The sequence below is a fragment of the Acanthopagrus latus genome, chromosome 9, assembly GCF_904848185.1.
Source record: "Acanthopagrus latus isolate v.2019 chromosome 9, fAcaLat1.1, whole genome shotgun sequence".
Lineage (NCBI taxonomy): Eukaryota > Metazoa > Chordata > Actinopteri > Spariformes > Sparidae > Acanthopagrus > Acanthopagrus latus.
The window spans coordinates 19,263,594-19,283,959 of NC_051047.1; the positions used below are offsets into that span (position 1 = coordinate 19,263,594).

The 20,366-nt window shown below is 42.3% G+C and overlaps 1 protein-coding gene across 5 annotated transcripts in view; it reads right to left on the reverse strand.

The window, feature by feature from the left end:
- LOC119026232 (E3 ubiquitin-protein ligase SH3RF3-like) overlaps window positions 1-20,366 on the reverse strand; it is a 113,724-nt gene that overhangs the window by 6,433 nt on the left and 86,925 nt on the right. For 2 of the 5 annotated variants that reach the window (XM_037110428.1, XM_037110427.1), the window contains exons 6-8: window positions 18,969-19,139; window positions 13,111-13,394; window positions 7,719-8,044 (exon numbers count right to left, since the gene is read on the reverse strand). In XM_037110428.1, coding sequence (XP_036966323.1) covers window positions 7,719-8,044; window positions 13,111-13,394; window positions 18,969-19,139 — 781 coding nt within the window. Of the gene's footprint in view, window positions 1-5,811; window positions 6,508-7,718; window positions 8,045-13,110; window positions 13,395-18,968; window positions 19,140-20,366 lie in introns of those variants that run through there. The other 3 variants (XM_037110429.1, XM_037110430.1, XM_037110431.1) reach the window with 3 other exon arrangements.

Genomic DNA, 20,366 nt, shown 5'->3' on the forward strand with positions numbered 1-20,366 from the left:
CCTCCCTCTGTTTTAAAAAAAAATGTTTGTGATGCACTCATAGTCCCTTTGCTTTGTTTTTGAGTGTGAAGCTCAAGTATGTAGCTGAAGCCAGGAGACAACTAGCTTTTCTTAGCATAAAGACATGTCTGTGTCTTGACAGACAACAGTTAATATATCCACCTAGTACTTCTGAGCAGCATGTGATAACAAGACCCTGCAGAGTGTCTTTGCCAAGAAACGATTATGATAAGTAACTTCCTTTGTACATTTCTGTCTGTGTATGAATAAAAAAAACAAAAACAAGATACAACATGTCAATTTGGGAGTTTTTGAAATGATAATATGGCAGATTTTTTTTTTACTTAGAGCAAGCTGTCCCATTTAAAGACTTCTTTAAATGCATGCAATGTGGCCTTCCTTTCCTTAGCCATGAAGGATCCAACCGTTGCATGCTTTGCGGCTCATCGCATCCAAAGATTCATTGCACGCTGGTGGTGGTTTGAATTTGCTTTCAAATACAGGAGTGGTGCTTTGTGACACAAGGGTAAAGGAAAAAATTCCCCAACCACCAGACCCTCTCATTTAACAACACTCTGTTCGGCCTTCATGTCTAGGGAGGCCATGCAGTCGTAGACCTCATCCTTCGAAGGATGCAGCCCCCAATTTGAGACACCATGACTCAGGCAGAAATGTTCAAGGATGAGGAAATGTATATGAAAGCTCTATTCACGTTATGTTTGGTCTCGCTCGCCAAGTTCCCTCCTCACCCCTGACTTAGAGAAGTCACAGAGACAGCAAATCAACTGAAATGCACCGTTGCCACGAGTAAAATGAAATAAATCTCTGGGTCAGAGCATAGATGCAAACATTTGGGATAATAGGAGTGCACCGTGATGCAATGAGAGTGATTTCAATCCTTTCACTTGAATCAAAATAGTGAACTATTCCTTTAAACCAGCGTTTACGGTCACAGAAATTAATGGTAGAGTTCAGTTTATGGAACTAATTTTTTTGGGGGGGAGGGGTTCACAGTTTAAGAAAAACAAAGTGACAGTGTTGTTAGATTTGTGATGTCCTGCCAAACAGAAAGACAGTTTCTGCCTGTTCATTTCACCCCACATGACAGTGTGTCACGCCAGTTATTGTGCATGAAGAGGACAGGTAGTTCAGCCATCGCATCAAAATAAAGAGTGTTCGAGTGTTCTTTCTTTTCTTCTTGTTCACTCAAGGCTCAGTAGTGATGGGAGTAATTATCACTCCAACAATAAGTGTTCACAGGATGAATGCCACCCGGTCACGATACACATTGTAAACCGGCAGGTAGCCTTGCGAAGCGGCAAACTCTGCGATTCTATGAGCTGAATGCACATGCACCGACTGTGCTGGTCTCAAGAACAAACAATAAAGCAGCAGATTCATGGTTTTTTTTTTTTCCCTTTTCCCATGTTCGATTATGGAGGAGCTGCACAATACTGTCCATGCAGCTCAACTCTGTGTGATACCATGTGTGATTTGTGTGTTTTTCCTCATAGATCAATACAGAGCATGCCTGAGCATAATTACATTTTTTTTTGTGGATGCATCCGTATCATCCTGTCTCCTCCTCAGCCATCTGTTTCCTTTATATGTGGGCTGCTGGATAAGGCGACATTGTGTTTTTTTTTTTTTTAGATTCATCTTCCATCAAACACTGTCTTTGCGACGCAGTGATGGACAGTTGCCATGGCACAGCATTGTGGTGTAAATATGGAAGTATAATATGAAACTCAGAATACACACTGTTCGGATATTGTTGTATCTAAACAAAGGCCTTGTGGTTTTATATTTAAATCTGGATTACAGAGAGCACCAGAGAGGGAGAAGGTGGACGACGCCCGCCTCCTACAAAGTTCAATATCAAACACGAGAAAACTAATTTCACTGCTTCCAAGAGAAGTGTTACAAAACATGCTGATTAAAAGCTGACATTGATAACTCAGTGACATCCAAACTTCAGCAAACATTACAAATGTGATCAGCATTTGTCAGTGGCAGTATGGAAAGCGTCGTCAGCCGCAGCGCATGCAGACCACTTGGTGTGTCAGCGCACTCCAGCACACAGACGGGTGTGAAAACAAGGAACGCATTTTAACTTAAATGAAAAAGTATCGAGCACAAAGGGCTGCAGAGCTGCTGCTGCAGACAAACACTGGCTCTGTGACCATCAGCTTTTGTCTGTATACTTTGCACCTCACTGCCCGAAACAACTCAATGATAGACCACAGTCCGCCAGGGAAAACGGAGGGTTTTAAACGAGTAAGCTTTGCAGCACAATCATCGGGATCCTCACTCTCTGTAATTGAGAAGATTGACTGCTCCCTTTCCAGCGAGCATCAACCAGGATTTCAACGTTTATTTCTAGCTGAAACCTGGGTGATATCCGGATGTCAAAGACATCTTTTTGCTCTCCGCTCAACCAGGTGAAATGTGTAACCATGTTGCTAATTTGTTCATTTGTAGGTAGAGAGAGAAGATATTGATTAGTGTGAACATATTTCTATGATGGATGAACACACATTCATACACATTTAATGTTTCGTATAAAAGTGTCATAAATTTGGAGCTTTTATGAGCTGTCAACAAGTAGCTTCCAGGACATAAATTTTGCCTTTTCAACTGTTTCATCCATTTTTTAAAACATCATTCATGCTTCTGATTGAAACAAAATACTAATGTTACAACTTACAGTAATTCATACATTCATACACTGATGGCGGTGGCTGCCATGCAAGGTGCCAACCAGCACATCAGGAGCAGTTTGGGGTTCAGTATCTTGCCCAAGGACACTTTGACATGCAGACCAGGGGAATACAACCAGCGCCCTTAAGATAACAAGCTGCTGGCTCTACCCCTGAGCTGCAGCCGCCTCAGCAACATGGCTGAGGTGATCTACTGGACAGATTCCTAAACCTTTGGAAAGTATGAATCATTCGCATACCAAAATGTGTAACTTGAGCCAGAGTTCCACTTTATTACTCTAAACTGTAAACAAAAGAGGGACAAACATGAGCACGTTTGCCCTCTGCCCAACAGACTGAACGTCAGAACCAAATACATTTTTTGGACCCTCCAACAACTGAACCCATATGCGCTGACATCCACACTGACAAGCTACACTTGTTACTAAACACAAGAGGCAAAGCAGTTCCACAATTTCTGTGCAAAATCAAATAATTAAAAAGGGACACGATAACAATTCATAGCTCTAATGACCAGAGTTAGTATAGAGTCGAGACAGCGCAGGAGAAAAGTGCTAACAAAGCAGGAGAGGCTGTATAAACAGTCTTGACTCAGCAGATCCACTATAGGAAACAAACAGCACGCCGCTGCTTTACTGATACGCATCTCCCTAAATACCAAGAGCTCATTATTTCCCACATAATGCAGGATTGTGCAGCCTTTCTGTTTAACTTTACATACATCTGATGATGCTAACTGTCTGAGATGCACACACATTAAAATGCTCCACTGCTTTGGACACATTCGGTTTTCCTTCCTGTCATCCAAACACAGCTGGCTTTGAATCTTAATTTTGGGGCGTTGGAGGAGAAGATGGAGAGGAAAACAAAGATGAGCAGAAGGGGGGGGGGGGAGATGGCGGGATATAAATAAAGGGGGTTGACAGGAGGACGGAAAGAAGCAGAGGATGGAGAGGCAGAAGCACAGAGAGATGTAGAAAGAGAGATGGAGAGAGGGCGGTGGGCCTGAAACCAGCAGTATACAGTGAATAATCGCTCCCTCTCCTCTCTCATCTGCAGGCTTAAAAGCTTAATCTGCCTCCTCTGTGTGTGTGTGTGTGTGTGTGTGTGTCAAAAACTGCTGCTGTCGTTCCAGAACTAACCATCAGATGGCAGCACACGCTCACGGTTCTCTGTGTCATGAGGGGCTGAGTCCAATTTTTGGAGGAGTGCCTTGCTCTGTGGCACATCAGCAGGGTGCTGAAGCTGATCCGAACCCCTAGTTGTTTATTTCTCTTTCTTTCAACCTGCTGCGGCACAGGGGTGTTCAGATTGCTCCGGGTTGATAGGAGTGATGCCAGCTTCCGTCCACCCACTGAGCTAATTACCCTATCATTTACTCACCCACGCTCATCACTCTTTAAATGCTTTTAAAAATTATGCAAAAGAGACAAGAAAAACATTTAAAAAGAAATGACAAATTCGAGAGGGAAATGGGGACAAAAGGCTACACCCTGAAATGTAATCATCAGATGGATCGTGGTTATTTTTGCTTGATGTATTTTCCTGCTCACAGCTGTCAGGTTAGCTGCCTAAAACAGAGAGTGTCTTGTCTTGACTGAAAACCAGGGTGTCGACACACTTTAAATGCCAGAGGGGTGCAAAATAAGCCTTTTTTGGTAATCACTGAAGGTAAAATGTGCGGTCAGGTGGAAACAAAATAACACAAAGTAATAATAGAAGGTAAGGATTGTATTACCTAAGCTCAGGATCCCCTCCACATGTATCAAGTCAAGGGGTATAATATCAAAACCTTTAGTCGACATTGCGTTGTTGTAGACAAATTTGAGATTCTGTATTGTTCTGTGTATAATATACCTATTTGACCAATCATTTTCTGCATTATTTCATGTTAAATAAACTACTTTTAAGGTAGTCAGATGAGCAGAAACTCCAGCTCTCCCTGCAAGAAAGCAGACAAACTGTTACTCCTGTCAACTGGTATCACTGTGATATCGAGGACTCTCCTATGCTGGTTCTATCTGAGACCTTTATGATGAGAATTCATCATTATTCCTTACAATTAATTGTCTAATCGACTTCTTGATTGGATTAGACCATGGCTACTAATGATATTCATGAGTGCCCTAATTAATTATTAATAAATAATCTCTCTCTCTGGTTTTGTCAACACAAACATGGCTGGAAATTGTCCAGAAGCCTCCTTAAGAAAATCCACTGGTTTCACTCTTACAAATGTTTAAATGCAAGCTTGGCAGCCTTCTAACCTCCACCACCATCCGCTCTGCTTCACGATATGACAGTCAGGTCACAAACATTCAACATGAACATCATACCACTCGTTTTGTAGAAATGTCAATATGGCACTGCAAATGTGAACGTATCAGTGGTTTGCAGAAACTTTGCATATCACACTTGTTGTTTGCTGAATATCGGACCAGGATTGGCTTCTGAACATTCATGATGTCACAAACAATGCTTGTAGCCCCGCCTCCTAAATTCAGATTCTCACTGAGCACAGAGAAAATTCACACTTTGAGCGCTGAATGTGAAAACAGTCTTCTGTTGTCTAACTCGGAGCTCAAATATTCCACTGCAGGAACAAGTAGAAAACTGGAGGGGGCCTGGATCTGAAGACATCTTCAGACATTTTCCAGACCTGCTGAAATCCTGCGAGCACTTCAGACTTCTCAGAAATGGTCGACAAACACATCTCAATGTCCAACGTAATATGTGTCTGTAATGCTGGCTGAGCTCCAGACAGTGTGACAGTGTGTCCAACAGAGATTATCCTAGCTGTGTCTGCCAGACTGTTATCATAGCTGCTTCATCATTTCCTCTGGAACAAAGAGTGACTCTGTGGAGCCTCATCGCCTTCAAACCTGATGTTCCAGCTTTGGCAGAGCTCAAAGCAACAAAGGTACGGGTTTGGGAAGAGGGTCAGGCTGAACATTATTTAGGGGGATGATATGATGATAAAGTATATTGGGAGTGAGACTGACAAAAGCTGTATTTTTCTGCCAATATTTGCTATCTTAAAATGTGATCTGTTGAGCTACCCGGCCCCCCAAAAAAACGACAAGTATTCTCGTTTTCCTCCAGAATTTTAATCTTGTCAAGGCGTAAAAAAGCTTCTGCAAAAGCATTTAAATCATAACTGGATGCTACAACAGCAGCAAAATCCATAGAGAGGTTGTCTCTGGTATAGTAGCAGCTCGTTATGGCTGAGAGAGGGAGATCATCACTTAAGATTTATAGACAGCTGAGGAAAATCCCTCCAAAACAAACCAGAATGAGCAAAAAAAAAAACATACCCTCCACTTGTGATAAGACGGGAGCATTCTTTAATGTGATACAGTACTTAAACCATCCTCCATCCCACCTGTTATGAGATATATTCAGTACATGAGTCATAATCCTGAATCCGAGTTCAAGCCATCCTCGAGTGTGACGATGTAAACAAGGCCTCTTCCTGCTGTTCCATAGTCAATGAGCTGTTTGTCAGCTAGCCATAGATTAGCTGTCCCAGACAGTGGAGCCAACAGTGAAACAAATGGAGCCGAGACAGATGCGAGCTTTCGGTGCCATCCTTCACTGTCAGCTCGGGCCCGGTTTAACATCCACAGCCTTAACGCCGCAGATCTCATAACGTACAGGACGGCATTTCAGCGTTCGTGCCAGCTGCCTGTGTGAATGACACTCAGTGACGGAGGAGAGGACGGCTGGCACCTCACACCCAGCACATCTCAGATTTGCACACCTGATGTGGTGTTGAAGTTAATTACATCTACACACACATACACATATATACACACACACATACATATATACATTGTATATATATGGTGAGTTTTATTTACAGGATGACTAAAAACGTCAAAGGACTCTGTGGATTATTTCCCCTCACACGTTTATCTGTCAGGTCTGAAACAAGATGGATTGTGTTCTCTCTAAATGGAGGTGTGGACTCGCAACACACGTTCAATATTTGTTTTGCCTTATTGAATTCACCGCAAAACAGATGCCTGACTGTGGATTTTTTTTTTTTTTTTCCGAGGAACGGACCGATTATCGTCCTGGCTGATAATGGGGGCTGATAATGCAGCGTTTTTTTCCAATTATCAGCATCTGTCAGACTGCCGATAAAATAAACTAAATGATCATGCAACATGCAGCCGTCGAGCTGTTTTTTTTGTTTCACCATTTGCCTACCTGAAGTCTGCAATTGGGTTCTTTATTGTGTATTTCTTATCAATCAGCTTAGATGTTCTTTGTTAATACAATATGATCTTTCTGAATTCAATCCCAGCAACACATTTCAAACAGGCAGAGCAAACAAAAGACTGTGATAGTTCCTCAGTAACACCTTTATGGAACAGGCTGATTGGTAACAGGTGATAGTATCATAAATTATTATTTATGTTTCTCACGGCATACCAACTATTCCTGGAATCAGCGTTGTAGGTGGTGTCATGTGAGGAGTTTTAATTTGTCTGTATGTGGTATTACATCAATACTTTATGCATGTTAAGGTGTCGATGAGACAAAAAAATTTACATCTTTAAACCAAATAATTAACTGATTAACGAAGAAATCCATAAGCAGATCGTACAGTTTGGATTATGATGTCTTAATTGGTCAATTTTTTCTTCAGATATGACAACAGGTTGCACCAATCTGTATTTAAAGACGTATTTTATGAGCAAGAGCTGTGATTTTTTCCTTTTTCAGAATCCAGTTTTCACCTTGTCTTCATGTACCTGAGCAAGTTTTTTTTCCTATAATTCACTTTGCAACATAAGTATAAGTAAGTCCACTCAGCTCTTGATTATACATGTGGAGAAAATGATGGAAGTTGTACTAAAATAGTAAAACGTCTAATCATTCTATTAGAGAACATGTGCTCTGGAAACATTATTACTATCTCAACAAAGGACCTTTCACAGTTTGACTGCTGAATGTTGGCTGATAATGGTTATTCATGAGGGTGAGGCTCACCTTCTCTGCTTTGGGTGCGAGGGCGCCCTGGGTGCTGACGTGGGAGGGGCCCGGCAAAGGCGGCTGCAGGGGGCTGGCCGAGTCCCCGTTGAGCAGCACCGCTGACACGTTAGGAGGCGTGAGGCAGGAGAGGGGGGAGGAGAGGGGCAGGTGGGGCCGTGAGGCGGGTGAGGAGAGGGGCGAGGGCCCTAAACTGGGTCCCGGAGACACCATGGAGAGGGGACGACCCGACTGGCCGGGGCAGCGTGAGGGGGAGGAACTCTGAGGACGCAGGGGGGACAGGGCCACTGTGGGGCGCTCTGGACTTCCAGCAGGAGGACTGTGGACTGAGAGAGACACAAACACGTGTGAGGATGATTGTAAGAGGCTTTTAATGAAGTAGCCATCACTCATCAGAAGACAATATATCGATGCTATATCATTATTTTGATATGAGACTATCATCTTAGATTCTGGACGTCATTGTGACATGTGTTGTCTTCTCCTGGTTTTAAAAGCTGCATTACGGACATTTGACTTTGTCGTCCAGTCCTAACTTTTATAAGGCTTTTTCAGGAGATCTTAAATTATCATGACACACACACACACACACACACACACACACACACACACACACACACACACACACACACACACACACACACACACAGAACGATTAAGTAGTTATCAATATATTAACATTTTCTATTACCTGAATAATAGATTTGATCAATTAATCACTGCAACTCTACTGAGTAGAGAACTTGTGTTAAAAAACAATCCGACTCTGGTCTGTAGGTCTGTCTGGTCCCCCTGCTGCTGCATGAATACAGAACAGTCAGTCATGCTTTTTTGATTTTTCCTTTCTTGTGCATGTAAAACATCTTGGAGGTTAAACGGTCTAAGTCCGCACCAACAGAAGCCACAGAAAACACTGCCCCTCAATCGCCTCGTAAGCAGTCCTCCCTTTAATTCTGTGACTTTGTGACATCACACATCATGTCACCATGTCACACATATACATAATTCATGCCTAGCAGGTATTTTTTGCATGCAAGAATGGATTTTGCACAGCTGCTCTGATGTGTTTTTGAGCATTAAAGCATATTCTAGTAGTAACCCAAAATAAAATTATGAACCTGAAAATGAGTATAATGTGTCTCCTTTAACACTATTATAAAAAGAAGTGCACTTTTAATGTATGTAGCCACTCTATTGGATTGTTTTCCCAACTTTAGATTGCTGGTATGTCCATTTCTATATACTGTGTAATACAAAATGTAATTACTTGTTAGGCTCTACTGCTTAAGTCATAAAGGCTTAAGCTTAAGGCTGCTAAAGGCAGAGAAACACAAGAGACTGAGTAGATTAACGCAGTTATTTACAAATTACTTATTTAATGTGTGGAGTTTAATTCGCCTCACTTGCACATCTTTGTGCCGACTAAAACAGACATCCACGGGAAGAACAGGCCAATCTGAGAGGATGAGATCCAAAAATGTGTTGCTAAAAATATTTTGAAAAACAGAACAAGCTGTGAATAATCTAAACTTAACTCGAGGTCCTAATTCTGAAAAAAAAAACCCAACCTTTTTAGAAACAAAAACTGGCTGCGATGTCCTGAGTTTGGAGCTCTTTTCTCAGCCTTTAATTTGTATGAGTGCAGTCGGTGCCCATGAGGATAAAAGTACACAGAAATACACACCCACATAAGCATGCATGCACACACACAGACACACACACACACAGGGTTGCGAGCCACCTGCTCTTCCACACTGCAGTACTCAGGCAGAAATCCATAGAGAGGCACGCTGGTCATGTGATAAAACCACTAAACGCCAGAACTATGCACATACTTTATCTTGTAATGGAGACCAGATGTGTGTGTCTGTTTGTGTGTACGTGAGAGAGAGAGAGAAGGGAAGAGGTGGACAGAGAGAGGCATGAAGCTCTGTCATTACGCCTCCATAAAACAAAAAACACAGTGATGTCATTCAGATGTGTGTTTGTGTGAATACGTACGTGGGAGAGCACATGGCCGCGCGTGTGTGTGTGTGTGTGCATGCACGCACGCGCGTGAGTGTGTGTGTTATCCTTGGCAGTGTGCTCACAGTGCGTACTCTCAAAAGAAACCTTCACCATTATTTTCTCAGAGGGAGAAAGAGGCGATACAAAGGGAAGGAGAGAAAGGGATGCCGGAGAGACGAATGGTCTCTTAGTGGAGAACAAGGCCAGTGTGATGTCGAGACAGGTGTGAGCGTTGGTGAGAAATATGCACGTGCGTGTGTGTGTGTGTGTGTGTGTGTGCGCGCACATGGCAGGAACCAGCAGTACTACTGTACATGGCGTGTTGTGTTTGTGCATATTTTTTATGTTTGATTGCATGTTGTAACACCTCAATTGTGCTGAATTATTGCAATTCTTCTAGCGCGCGGTACAGTGTGTTCTTGTAACTGTTCTGCAAGAGTGGTTATGTTCAGTGATGATTCAGTGAGGTCGTATAGTGGAGGGAAGGTAAGAGTGTGGACAGGCGCACAGTGCCTGCTTCCAACATCACAGGGCTTCACATCCTGTCTCGGGAAATATCCTAAACACTGGCAAGGAAGGCGTTTTGCTAACACAGACAATGTCACGATCCTCCTATATGGTGCAGCGTTTCATTTTATCTCAGACATATTCTTCGCCCTTTGCTTGTTCTTCTCTATTCGAGTTCAACTTTTTTGAACGACTCCAATTCCAGAAGTGAATATTGCTTCCATTCACTCTATGGACACTTTAGAAAATCATTATATAAAGAGTTTTTAAGCCTTTTAAACCTATAAAAAACTGACTACAATGGCACATGATTATGAAAAATGTGAAGGATGTCTCCATAATGAATGATTCATTTTCAGTAACTTCCACCTCACAAGAACCAGAACATACAATGACGTGAAGTGATTTTGGTAAATGTTACATGGATTTGCATTTCTATAGCTCTTTTCCAGTCTGCTAACACTTATCACATTCACCCATTCGCACACACAGTCAAACACCAGCCATTCCAATGCGGGATTCTGCCTCGCCGTCAGTGTGAGAGTTACGTATGCGGGGGGCTCTGATCCGCCTAGTAACAGAGCCGAAGCAGAGGCGAGCTGGCGTCTGTGTGAACGGAAAAGCCGGAGTGCAAGCTGCTCATCAGGATCATTTCGGGGTTCAGTATATTGCTCAAAGATGCTTTGACATGCAGCTGGGGGAGCCGCAGATTCAAACCAGCAACCTTCCGAATACTGAACTCTAGCGGCAATCTACAGCCGCCCCATTTTCCCCCACTTTTTCGGAGTCTCTAAAAGAAATGCAGCATGTCAGAAAAAGAAGCTCATGGTCGCACTGCGCTAAAAGTAAACAATCCAATTATGAGCAGGTCTGTTAGCTGATCTAACAATGGACAAATCCAAAAACGTGGCGCATGAAGCTGAAAACGCTCGACTTCCCGGGTATGTAAATATCTGGATCTTGCGTGTTGTGCGGCCAGTAGAGCGTGCACGCGAGAGGCTAACTTCTGGTTTAGGCTAACTTGAATAGGAATAAAGGGATTTAATCATGCAGCTCGTCTAGACCTTCCAAATATTATTGGAACGGAATGATACTCTCTCTTGATTTTGCAGGTGTGGGGACGCTCCCAAAAAATGTATCCATCATTTCACAGACACTTCTTTCATGATGTTAGCTTAAGGGAAAGAGTATTTTTGGGCAACAGTGCACATCATGACGATTTAATTACACGGCCACTTTGAAAATTGGCTTCAAAGCCTGGCGCTCTTCCTTGGGGCCTGGACCTGACTTTTGCAGGCGCTGTAAACATTTCTATGGTGACAGCGGATTCCATCAATTAGTGACGTCGCTGATGTCGATGTCGCGGCAAATTGCATTTCCATCACCAGCTTTATCATGCAGAGTCGAGCCGAGCAGCGCCTGGGATGGACTCATGACCACGGCTATCCCATGACAACCCCCAACTCTCCATCAAACAAGCGTGTGTTGTGAGACTCAACTCATGTCTATGCAGGAACCCTGAGAGACTCTGTGTGCTCAGCTCCCGCGCATATTGGAGCCTCTTACTTCTTCTTTGTTGCGGTTTGAAGTTTAGTTTCTCTTCAGCATCCCTATTCCCACTTTTACATATCTGCTGTTGGCTGATCATATTCACTTTCAGCTGTTTCAGTTCCACAGAGCCTCTTTAAAAAAACACCTGTGAGGGTCTGTGGGGCCTTTAATCCACAACAATGCATCATAGTCATAAAGTTGATCATATGTAAAATCAAAGAAGAGACAAAATGACAATGACTCTGAAAAGTACTGGAGTAAAAGTATGAAGTAGCCCAGATGGTTTTTTAGTAACAAAAGTACCTCAGATTTGTACTGAAGTGTGCTGCTTGAGTAAATGTTCTTTAGTAAATGTTTCTGTTACAGTCCGCCACTGACGACAGCGTCCTCATGCACAAAGCATCGTCCATGAAGAAATTGTTTTCCTTGTTCCCGGCCTAAAAAGAGCCCTGACATCGACGCCCTTTTAAAAAATAAATTGGAACTGAAACTACCGCGAGCCAACCCCACTGGCCGACCTCATTAATGCTCTCGCGGCTGAATGGGAGCAGATTCCTGCAGCCAGGTTACAAAATGTTGCGAAAGATGCTGTTACAGCAGCATGTTAATGGCCGTGGTTTTAGAAGGAGATGCTCAACAATCTCAGTGATCTGAGCCTCCACAGACATTTGACCAGTAAGTGAATGCAGCTAACTGGATGCCATCACTTGCTCATTTTTGGCAATCCTCGAAAGTTGGATGATTGCCCAAAATGAGCGAGAAGATGAGGCATTCTAATGATGATGACCGAAACTCATCCCTCTCATTCATCTCGGGCAATCATCCAACTTTTCAAAGCTCTGATTTTAACAGCACTGACGAAAATGGAGGTTAAGGAGGCTGCTGCGAGCATATGCCTGTGAATTCTCACTACTTGAATTAATGACTGATCAATATTCTATTATTCTGTAATCAGAGACCAAGAGGGCTAAAATGCTGCAAGGTCCCTAATGATTTGGACTCCTTAAGGCCTGCAGGCTGGTGAACAGTCTTAATACAGGGCGTGAGACATCCTCATGTGATTAAATGCTTTGTTTTAACATTCGTCTGGAGAGATGCAACGTGATTCGCCTCTCCCTTCACATTCCTTTCTGTCTCGGTCAAGACAATTATAAGTATTTTACTTGGTGGAGCTTTGCCATTATGTTAATTTATGATAATCAGGGATCATGTGATCTGGGTGGATCAATAAACAAAACTTCTGAATTAAAAAAACAAAACAAAACAAAACAAAAAGCTTAATAATTAAAACACACTGTGTGTATTTCTGCCGTGTGCTCCTGCTCACCCAGCTGCATTGAGGTGCGTGCCTGGTTAACCGTGTGCTGACTGGAGCGCAGGCAGTTCTTCAGCTGGGCGGCGGCAGTTTGGGGCGAAGAGGCGGGACTGACGGTGTTGGCAGGGTTGGTTGAGTTTACCAGCGGGGTGGAGGGTCGGGACGAAGAGGGCCCCGGGGAGCTTGGGGACGAAGGGTCAGAGATTTTACTCCCCGCCTGACTGCACCCACTTCCTCCTCCCCCGACTGGACTAGACAAACACGAGCCCCGAGAAGCACCAACTCCAAATGGAGCCCTGCGGAGGGGAAGAGAAACATGTTACAAAAAAAAAAAAAGCATTTGGATCTTGAAACAGGGGTTTGGCTCAAATATGTCAACAACCTTTCTGAAGGACTGCCATGACATTTGGAACAGATATATCAACACATGGTGCCCAAATGATGAATCCTAATGATTCTGCTCATCTGCCTTTCCTCTAAAACAGTGTTCCTCAGTCCTGGTCCTGAGGGCCCGATTCTCTGCCCCAACACAAATAATTGAAATTAATGTGTCATTATCAGGCTTCAGCAGAGCTTGATGACAAGCTGATCTTTGGTTCAGGGGTAGAGCCAACGTCTTGTTATTGGAAGGGCACTGGTTCGATTCCCTAGTCTGGGAATGCCATCAGTGTATGAATACTGTAAGCTGCTTTGGTCTGTTAAATGTAAATGATCACTTGCATCAGGTGTGTTGGAGCAGGGAAACAACTCAAATACGCAGGACAGGAGGAAGTGACTGAAGAACACTGTTCTTACACCAACATGAGGAGGTGGGCAGGGCTGATAAGATCTAAATATATAGGTCAGCTGATTATCGGATCTCACATTCAGCATTTTTCTTCTTCTTTTTTCTTTTTTAGAAAATATCATCAACGCAGACTTTGAAACCAGGAAAAGACAACACTTATATCACGTAAATGTTACCCTTCCCTTAAAGTGCATGGAATAACTCGACACCTACAGCACAGATTGCCATGAAATTCAGTAAAGACGCTCTTTAACTCCTCATGGATTAATTCTCTGGCCCCATCGTCGGGTCAGATTCAGATTCAAAATGTTTGCGAGGTTTTCATCAACTTCGGCCGTGCTTTGTGTTCAGTGCAAATCCTAGCATGTTAACAAGCTAAGTGATGCTTCTGAACATGGCAACCATTAGACCTGCTTATTATGTTAAAACTGTCATCATGTTAGCACGCTGTGATGTTAGCATTTGTTCAAAACAACGCTGTGTCTGAGTCCAGCCTCACAGAGCTGCTGTAGAATGTGTACTACAAGATGTTAATAGCCGGTATTTAGTCCGTAATAGCAGAGCAGGAGCTGCGAACAGTATTATTATCCTCTGTCAAAGTGAGTGATTTCAGTGCTTTTATCCGGCCGGTGGATCAGCACGACACAGCGTCCCACTGTAACATATACGGAGCTGCAGGCTGCAGAGTGCTGAATGGCAGAACAGTGAGCTGAACATTATTGACTCGACGGTATTCACACTCTTATGGCTGCCCATCGACTTCCTGTCGCACACATGCAGAGTTATGGCTTTCTTTTTGTGTGTGCGCGTGTATGTGAGCCAGTGGACACAGTGAAGTCACTCACAGATTCTTTGATTTAATGTTCTCCGTAGGCAGCATGCTCACATACACTCTAGTTTTAGCTGCTTTTTGTGTTTGTTGGGTTTTAAAACATGTCTTGTAAATGTCCACACAGGTATTTAAGGCTTCTGTCTGTAACTTTAAGACTTTATACGATTTTTATGACAGAAGAAAATCATACATAAGCAAAACTGCTTTGTTTAGGCCTCTGAAGCAGCATTCAGTCCTTTATGACGCGTTAAAAATCGGGATTATGGAGAGAATCAAGCGCAACAGAAACAGTCACTCCTGCACAGACAGCTGGCAGTTGATTTAAATTGTGGAGAAATGTGAAATAAAAAAAACGTGTCTGCTTCTGTGGTTATTTCCAGCCAGAACTGTAACATTCAAACTATGCATAGTAAAACCCGGTGGTCATACCTGTCAGACGCTTGGCCAAGGAGGTTCAGTTTTCAATATTGTCTTTTGGTTGGTTGGATTGTCAGCAGGATTACACAGAAACTACAGAACAGATATCCACGAAACTTGGCTGGAAGATCTCAACCAAGAATAGACGCACACAACTTCTGGTGCCGATCTGGATAAAGGGACTGATCCAGGAATCTTTGAGAGCTAGGGTGTTTTTCAACATTTTTGTCGATTCCTGGATCCATCCTTTTTATCCAGATCTGCACCAGAAGTTAATGGGGTCTATTCTGGGCAGAGACGTGTCCCCCACCCAAGTTTTGTGGAAATCTGTTAAGCAGTTTTCTGCGTAATACTGCTGACAAACGGACACAGAAAAAAAAACATAACCTCCACAGTAACAAAAATTGTGATTAGTTCTATAGAATCCTAGATGACATTAATTCGACGGCATTCATGAGTTCTTGCATGGAATCTGAGGAAACTGTCAAACTTTGATAATAATAATAACGTGTAAATATTCAAACTGCATTTGAGAAAGATTGACATGCCTATTTGGCCGCCTGGTCGAACTCTACAATTTGTGTGTGTGTGTGTGTGTGTGTGTGTGTGTGCATCTTTGGCAGCCTCTCATTATCATATTGAGAAATTTCTGAGCTGCACTGCAGACAAAGGAGGGGGGAGAGGCAAGGAGGAGGGAGGGAGGGAGGGATGGAGGAGGAAGGAGAGGGTATGCTTGCGTAAAAATAACAAATTGCCTCTCATTTGATTACTCGCCCATCCCGTCCTTCTCTCTCCCCCCCTCTCCTTCTCTCTCTCTCTCTCTCTCTCTCTCTCTCTCTCTGCTTCTCCCTCAGATTGCATAACTGCCGAGTGTGAAGCAGCCATTCATATCCACTGGAGAGGGACACCTGCTGTGTTTGCAGCCGTTTCATCTCTTTGTATCATTTTCTTTTTCTTTCGCTTCTCCATCTCCATCTACCTCCTCCCCACCCTGCTGCTTTCTCAACTACCTCCCATTTCAATTTCTTCCCATCTTTCTCCACCTCTCTCTACCTCCGTCAACCCTTTGTCTTTCTCCTCTCTCTGTCTATCCAGCATCTTCCTCTTCATCGTCTCATTATCTTTCGCCCTCTACTTTGTTTCTCTTTCTATTATTCTTGCTTTGATTTCCCTTCCCGCTCTGTCTTTTTCTCTTTCTGCATCATGGAGCAGAATACAGATTAGACGAACAGCCACTGCAAAATGTTTTCACGCGTACGGGAATAACGAGGGTAATTAAATCGCCCAATATGATTTTGGTGCACTCATTTTTCTGTTTTACTTGGTTCTAACAGCTAGGAGTTGCAGTGTTTAGGATGATGATGATGATGATGATGATGATGATGATGATGATCTGCGCTGTGGTATCTGGTCGCCCAACAGAGGTGGCATCAACTGGCTGCTGTTCTGTATTCAACATTGTGTTTAACTTGGCGAACAGGGACGAATCTTTAACTAAGGGATATCACCATGAAACTCCCCAAGTTCATTACTTGGAATGAGACGATTGTTTTCTTTTTCAAACGTTTTCTGAAATATAAAGTTTACATATGCAAATGAGGCATTATCTAATCAAATAGGCACTGATTTGCATACATTTCCAGAAATCTGACCGTTGGATGAAGGCAGGTTCACGATTCTCGCTTTGTTTCGTTGACACATTAGTGTCAAATGTTTTCACTGAAGTAACATTAGACATCTATTCATTTTATCACTCCATAAATCAGAAAATACTGGCAAGTGACAAAAAAAATCTATTTTCTGGATGTCTTTTATGAATAAATGTTATGTAAATCAGGCTATGAATAATATATGAACAACACCCTCAGTGAAAATCCTCTGACTGCAGTCAGGAATAAAACTGGAAATTTGGTGGATAAGAGCTCCTGAAGTGAAGATTTCTGGCTCTGAGAGTGAGATATGTATTGTAAAATCCCAGTTTTCAGGAATGAAAATAAAACACTAATTCTGATATTTTGTGTTTAAATAAACAGATGAGGCCTTCTAATTACCTTTCCCACCTGTGTTCGTTTGTTGGTTTGTTTGGAAGGATTATACACAAACTACAGGACGGATTTTCAATGAAGCTTGGCTGGAGGACGAGTCTCGGCACAGGACATACCCCATTAACTTCTGGTGCGCATCCATTTATTATATCATTTCCTCACTTTCTTTAAAACTGCAGAATACGGTTATTTTTGTCATTTCGTTTATCACACAGGATATAATGCATGGATGATGCAAAAAATATCAGGCATATTAAAGTGGCTGGTATCTATGAGTGAGTAGTACAGTTTCATGCAGATGAAGGGGACTGTTGGGCCGTGGTGGAGGTATGTGCTCTACTTAGTGCTATTCTAGCTAAATATGCAATAATTAGCAAATGTTCAGGACAGAAATATGCATCCATATAAAGACACAGATGTGTGTTTTGGGTGATTTATTTCCACATGTTTAAGAGGCAAAACAGCCTAAAACCTTCAAACTGAACAGAGCATGAGTCAACAATGTTTTCACCTGAGATGTTTTCGCCTCCAGAAGATTTGAAATAATTAAGTTTCACGATGTGTTTTAAAATCTCTGGTTTTGTCAGCAAAATCAGTGAAAACTGATTTTTAAGAGTTGCCGAACCTGTCCTTTTGTAAAAATAGATCCAGCCTTTTCTAAAGGATTGGAATCTTTCAAACTGCTATTCATGTTGTTACACCTAACAAATGAGAAGGGGCTTAATAGTTTACTGCTCCTTACTGGTAAGCATTTCTTACCAGTATTGGTAGTTTTACTGGACAGAGCTGAAGCATGTGTGCAGTACAAGCTAAAGCACTAAATTATAATCAGGACTACAGCACCTTCAGATTGCGCCTCCGCCAACTCGAGCCAATAAAATTGCTTTTTGGGCGTGTCTTTGAGACAGGAGGCACAGTGAGTACGAGGAAACACGTGCGCAATCACATCCCATAACAAGGAGCAAAAATTGCACCGCTCAGCCTGATTTGTATGCCGGTTCAGTCGAAGCCGGGAAATTACCAGGAAAAAAAAAAAATTACAATGCAAATTACAATGGCTGTGTAAGCGTTTCCACCGCCTTTTACGTGAGGACAAAATTAGGGGCCTCTGATTGTCTCGCACCGCTGGGTTCACGTGAACGATCGAACTGAACTGAGCGATGGATGGAACACACGTGTGAAATAACAGCTGTTTGAAACTGCATATGAACATGTTTAAGATTGTGTTCTTAACTTTCCTATGTTTATAACCTTTTGTGTAGTTTTCATTTCACAGTTGGTTTGGGAATCTAAATGTCTGTATTCCATTTCAATAAAACCCCTCTGAACTGAATTAAATTTTGAAGAAAAAGTCCCTGACCACCTCTGTCGAGCCAGCAGCCCTCTCACCTGGATGAGGTACTTCATTATGTCCCAGAAGAACAATGAGGCTGAACTATCTTCATGCGTAACATTTGCCGAATTCACAAATAGGCTCCAACAGTCAAGAAATTCTTGTAGAAAACGTTTAATAATAATAAAGTTTCTCCTTACTCCTGAACTCATAAAATTGATAGATCTTTTAATGGATTTTGGGGACTTTCTTCATGGGTTTCAAACGTTGCCTTGATTGGTTACTGTTTTTGTAAATTTGACATGTTAACCGTCAGAAAAATGTTGCCATCTTTCGTAAACTAACTGTAAATGATGAAAATCAGTTGAAATAGTGTGTGCAAACAGCTACGTTTGGAAATTAATTATCAGCACATTTCCCTCCAACGTCCCCATGCCCGAGCCTGAGCTCACTGACCTGGACACGGGGGTGACGTAGTTCCCTGGGAAGACACCGGAGGCAGCGGTTCTCAGCGAGGTGCCTTTGAACCACCCGTCTTGGCACTTCTCTGTCACCCGATACATCTCCCCTTTCCTAAGCTCAAGCTCGTCAGCCTTCTGGGGCTTGTAGGCGTATAGAGCCAGATATCTGGTGAACAGACAAGATGTGAAAGTGAGTGAAACAATAAAGTCTGCAGGAAATATCAAGAAGCTCTTCGCTAAATACCAATTTTCTCCCATGTGGATTACCCCTAATGTGTTTTATGCAAAGTAAGCAAAGCTATTACAAAATGCATAATGCAAATAAATGAATGAATAAAACAAATGAATGAACATTAGCAAATCAGCCCTTTGAAACACAAGAAGTAATCTCTGTCAGTGTGTTAAGAAGGGAGGAGAGAATTCCAAATTTCAGGGCTCTTTAACTTGAATCCGAACCCAAAAGACTTCTCTGGTATCAACAAAATGACTCCAGAATATTCACGACACTTTCCTTTGTTTAGCTGTGAGTAACAAGTTGAAAAAAAAAATCGTATCGGATTTCAAGATTTTTCATCGCTGTTTTAACAAAATAAATAATAAAAAGTGTATATTTTATACATCTTATGTTTCGTTGTTTAACTGAGATGTACAGTGTGCGGGACAGTGCGGAGCCTTCACGCTGTTGATGTTCCACCAACTCCTTTGTTAATCCATCAAACAACATTTTGATCTACAATAGGATCTTTGTCAGGAAGAGAGGAACTGTGGAGGCTGGTCCTCCCACCAGATACTTCCCATTATTCCCAGTGTGTTTCAAGCCTGTTTCTCGATTTAAACAAAGGATGAGAAAGAGGAGGTGGTAACTGTAAATATGAACATCAGATATTACTCATTGGTTTCCTTTACTTTATCATGGAAAATCAATTCATTTTGATGTTTTTTTAACCAAGTTAAGACAAGCTTGTTTTGGGACCAGACACACCAAATTGATGTCAAAGAACAAATGGTGATAAAAGGCTGACTGGTCATCTCACAATGCCTGTGACTCAATTAAAAAAGCCACACTTGAACACACCGTAAAGACATCTCGTTCGAGTGTTTCCTTGGTGAGAGACAATAACTCTCCAGACCACGTGGGAGTGGTGGTCTGTTCTATAGACTATAGATGTACAAACTTTTGTTAATACCACGGACATTCAGCGACGGCTCTGACATCAGCTGCTCAGCTTGTTGTCTCAGGGCCCTTAAAGGTTTCAATCTGTTTTACTTTGACAAGGAAAATTTTGAGATACATTTGGGAAAAAGTACATTTGAAACTCGTTTCAGTTTAGTTTTTGTTGTTAAAAAGTTTTACTTTGGTTTTCGTAAGTTTCACTTTATAATAGCCATCATT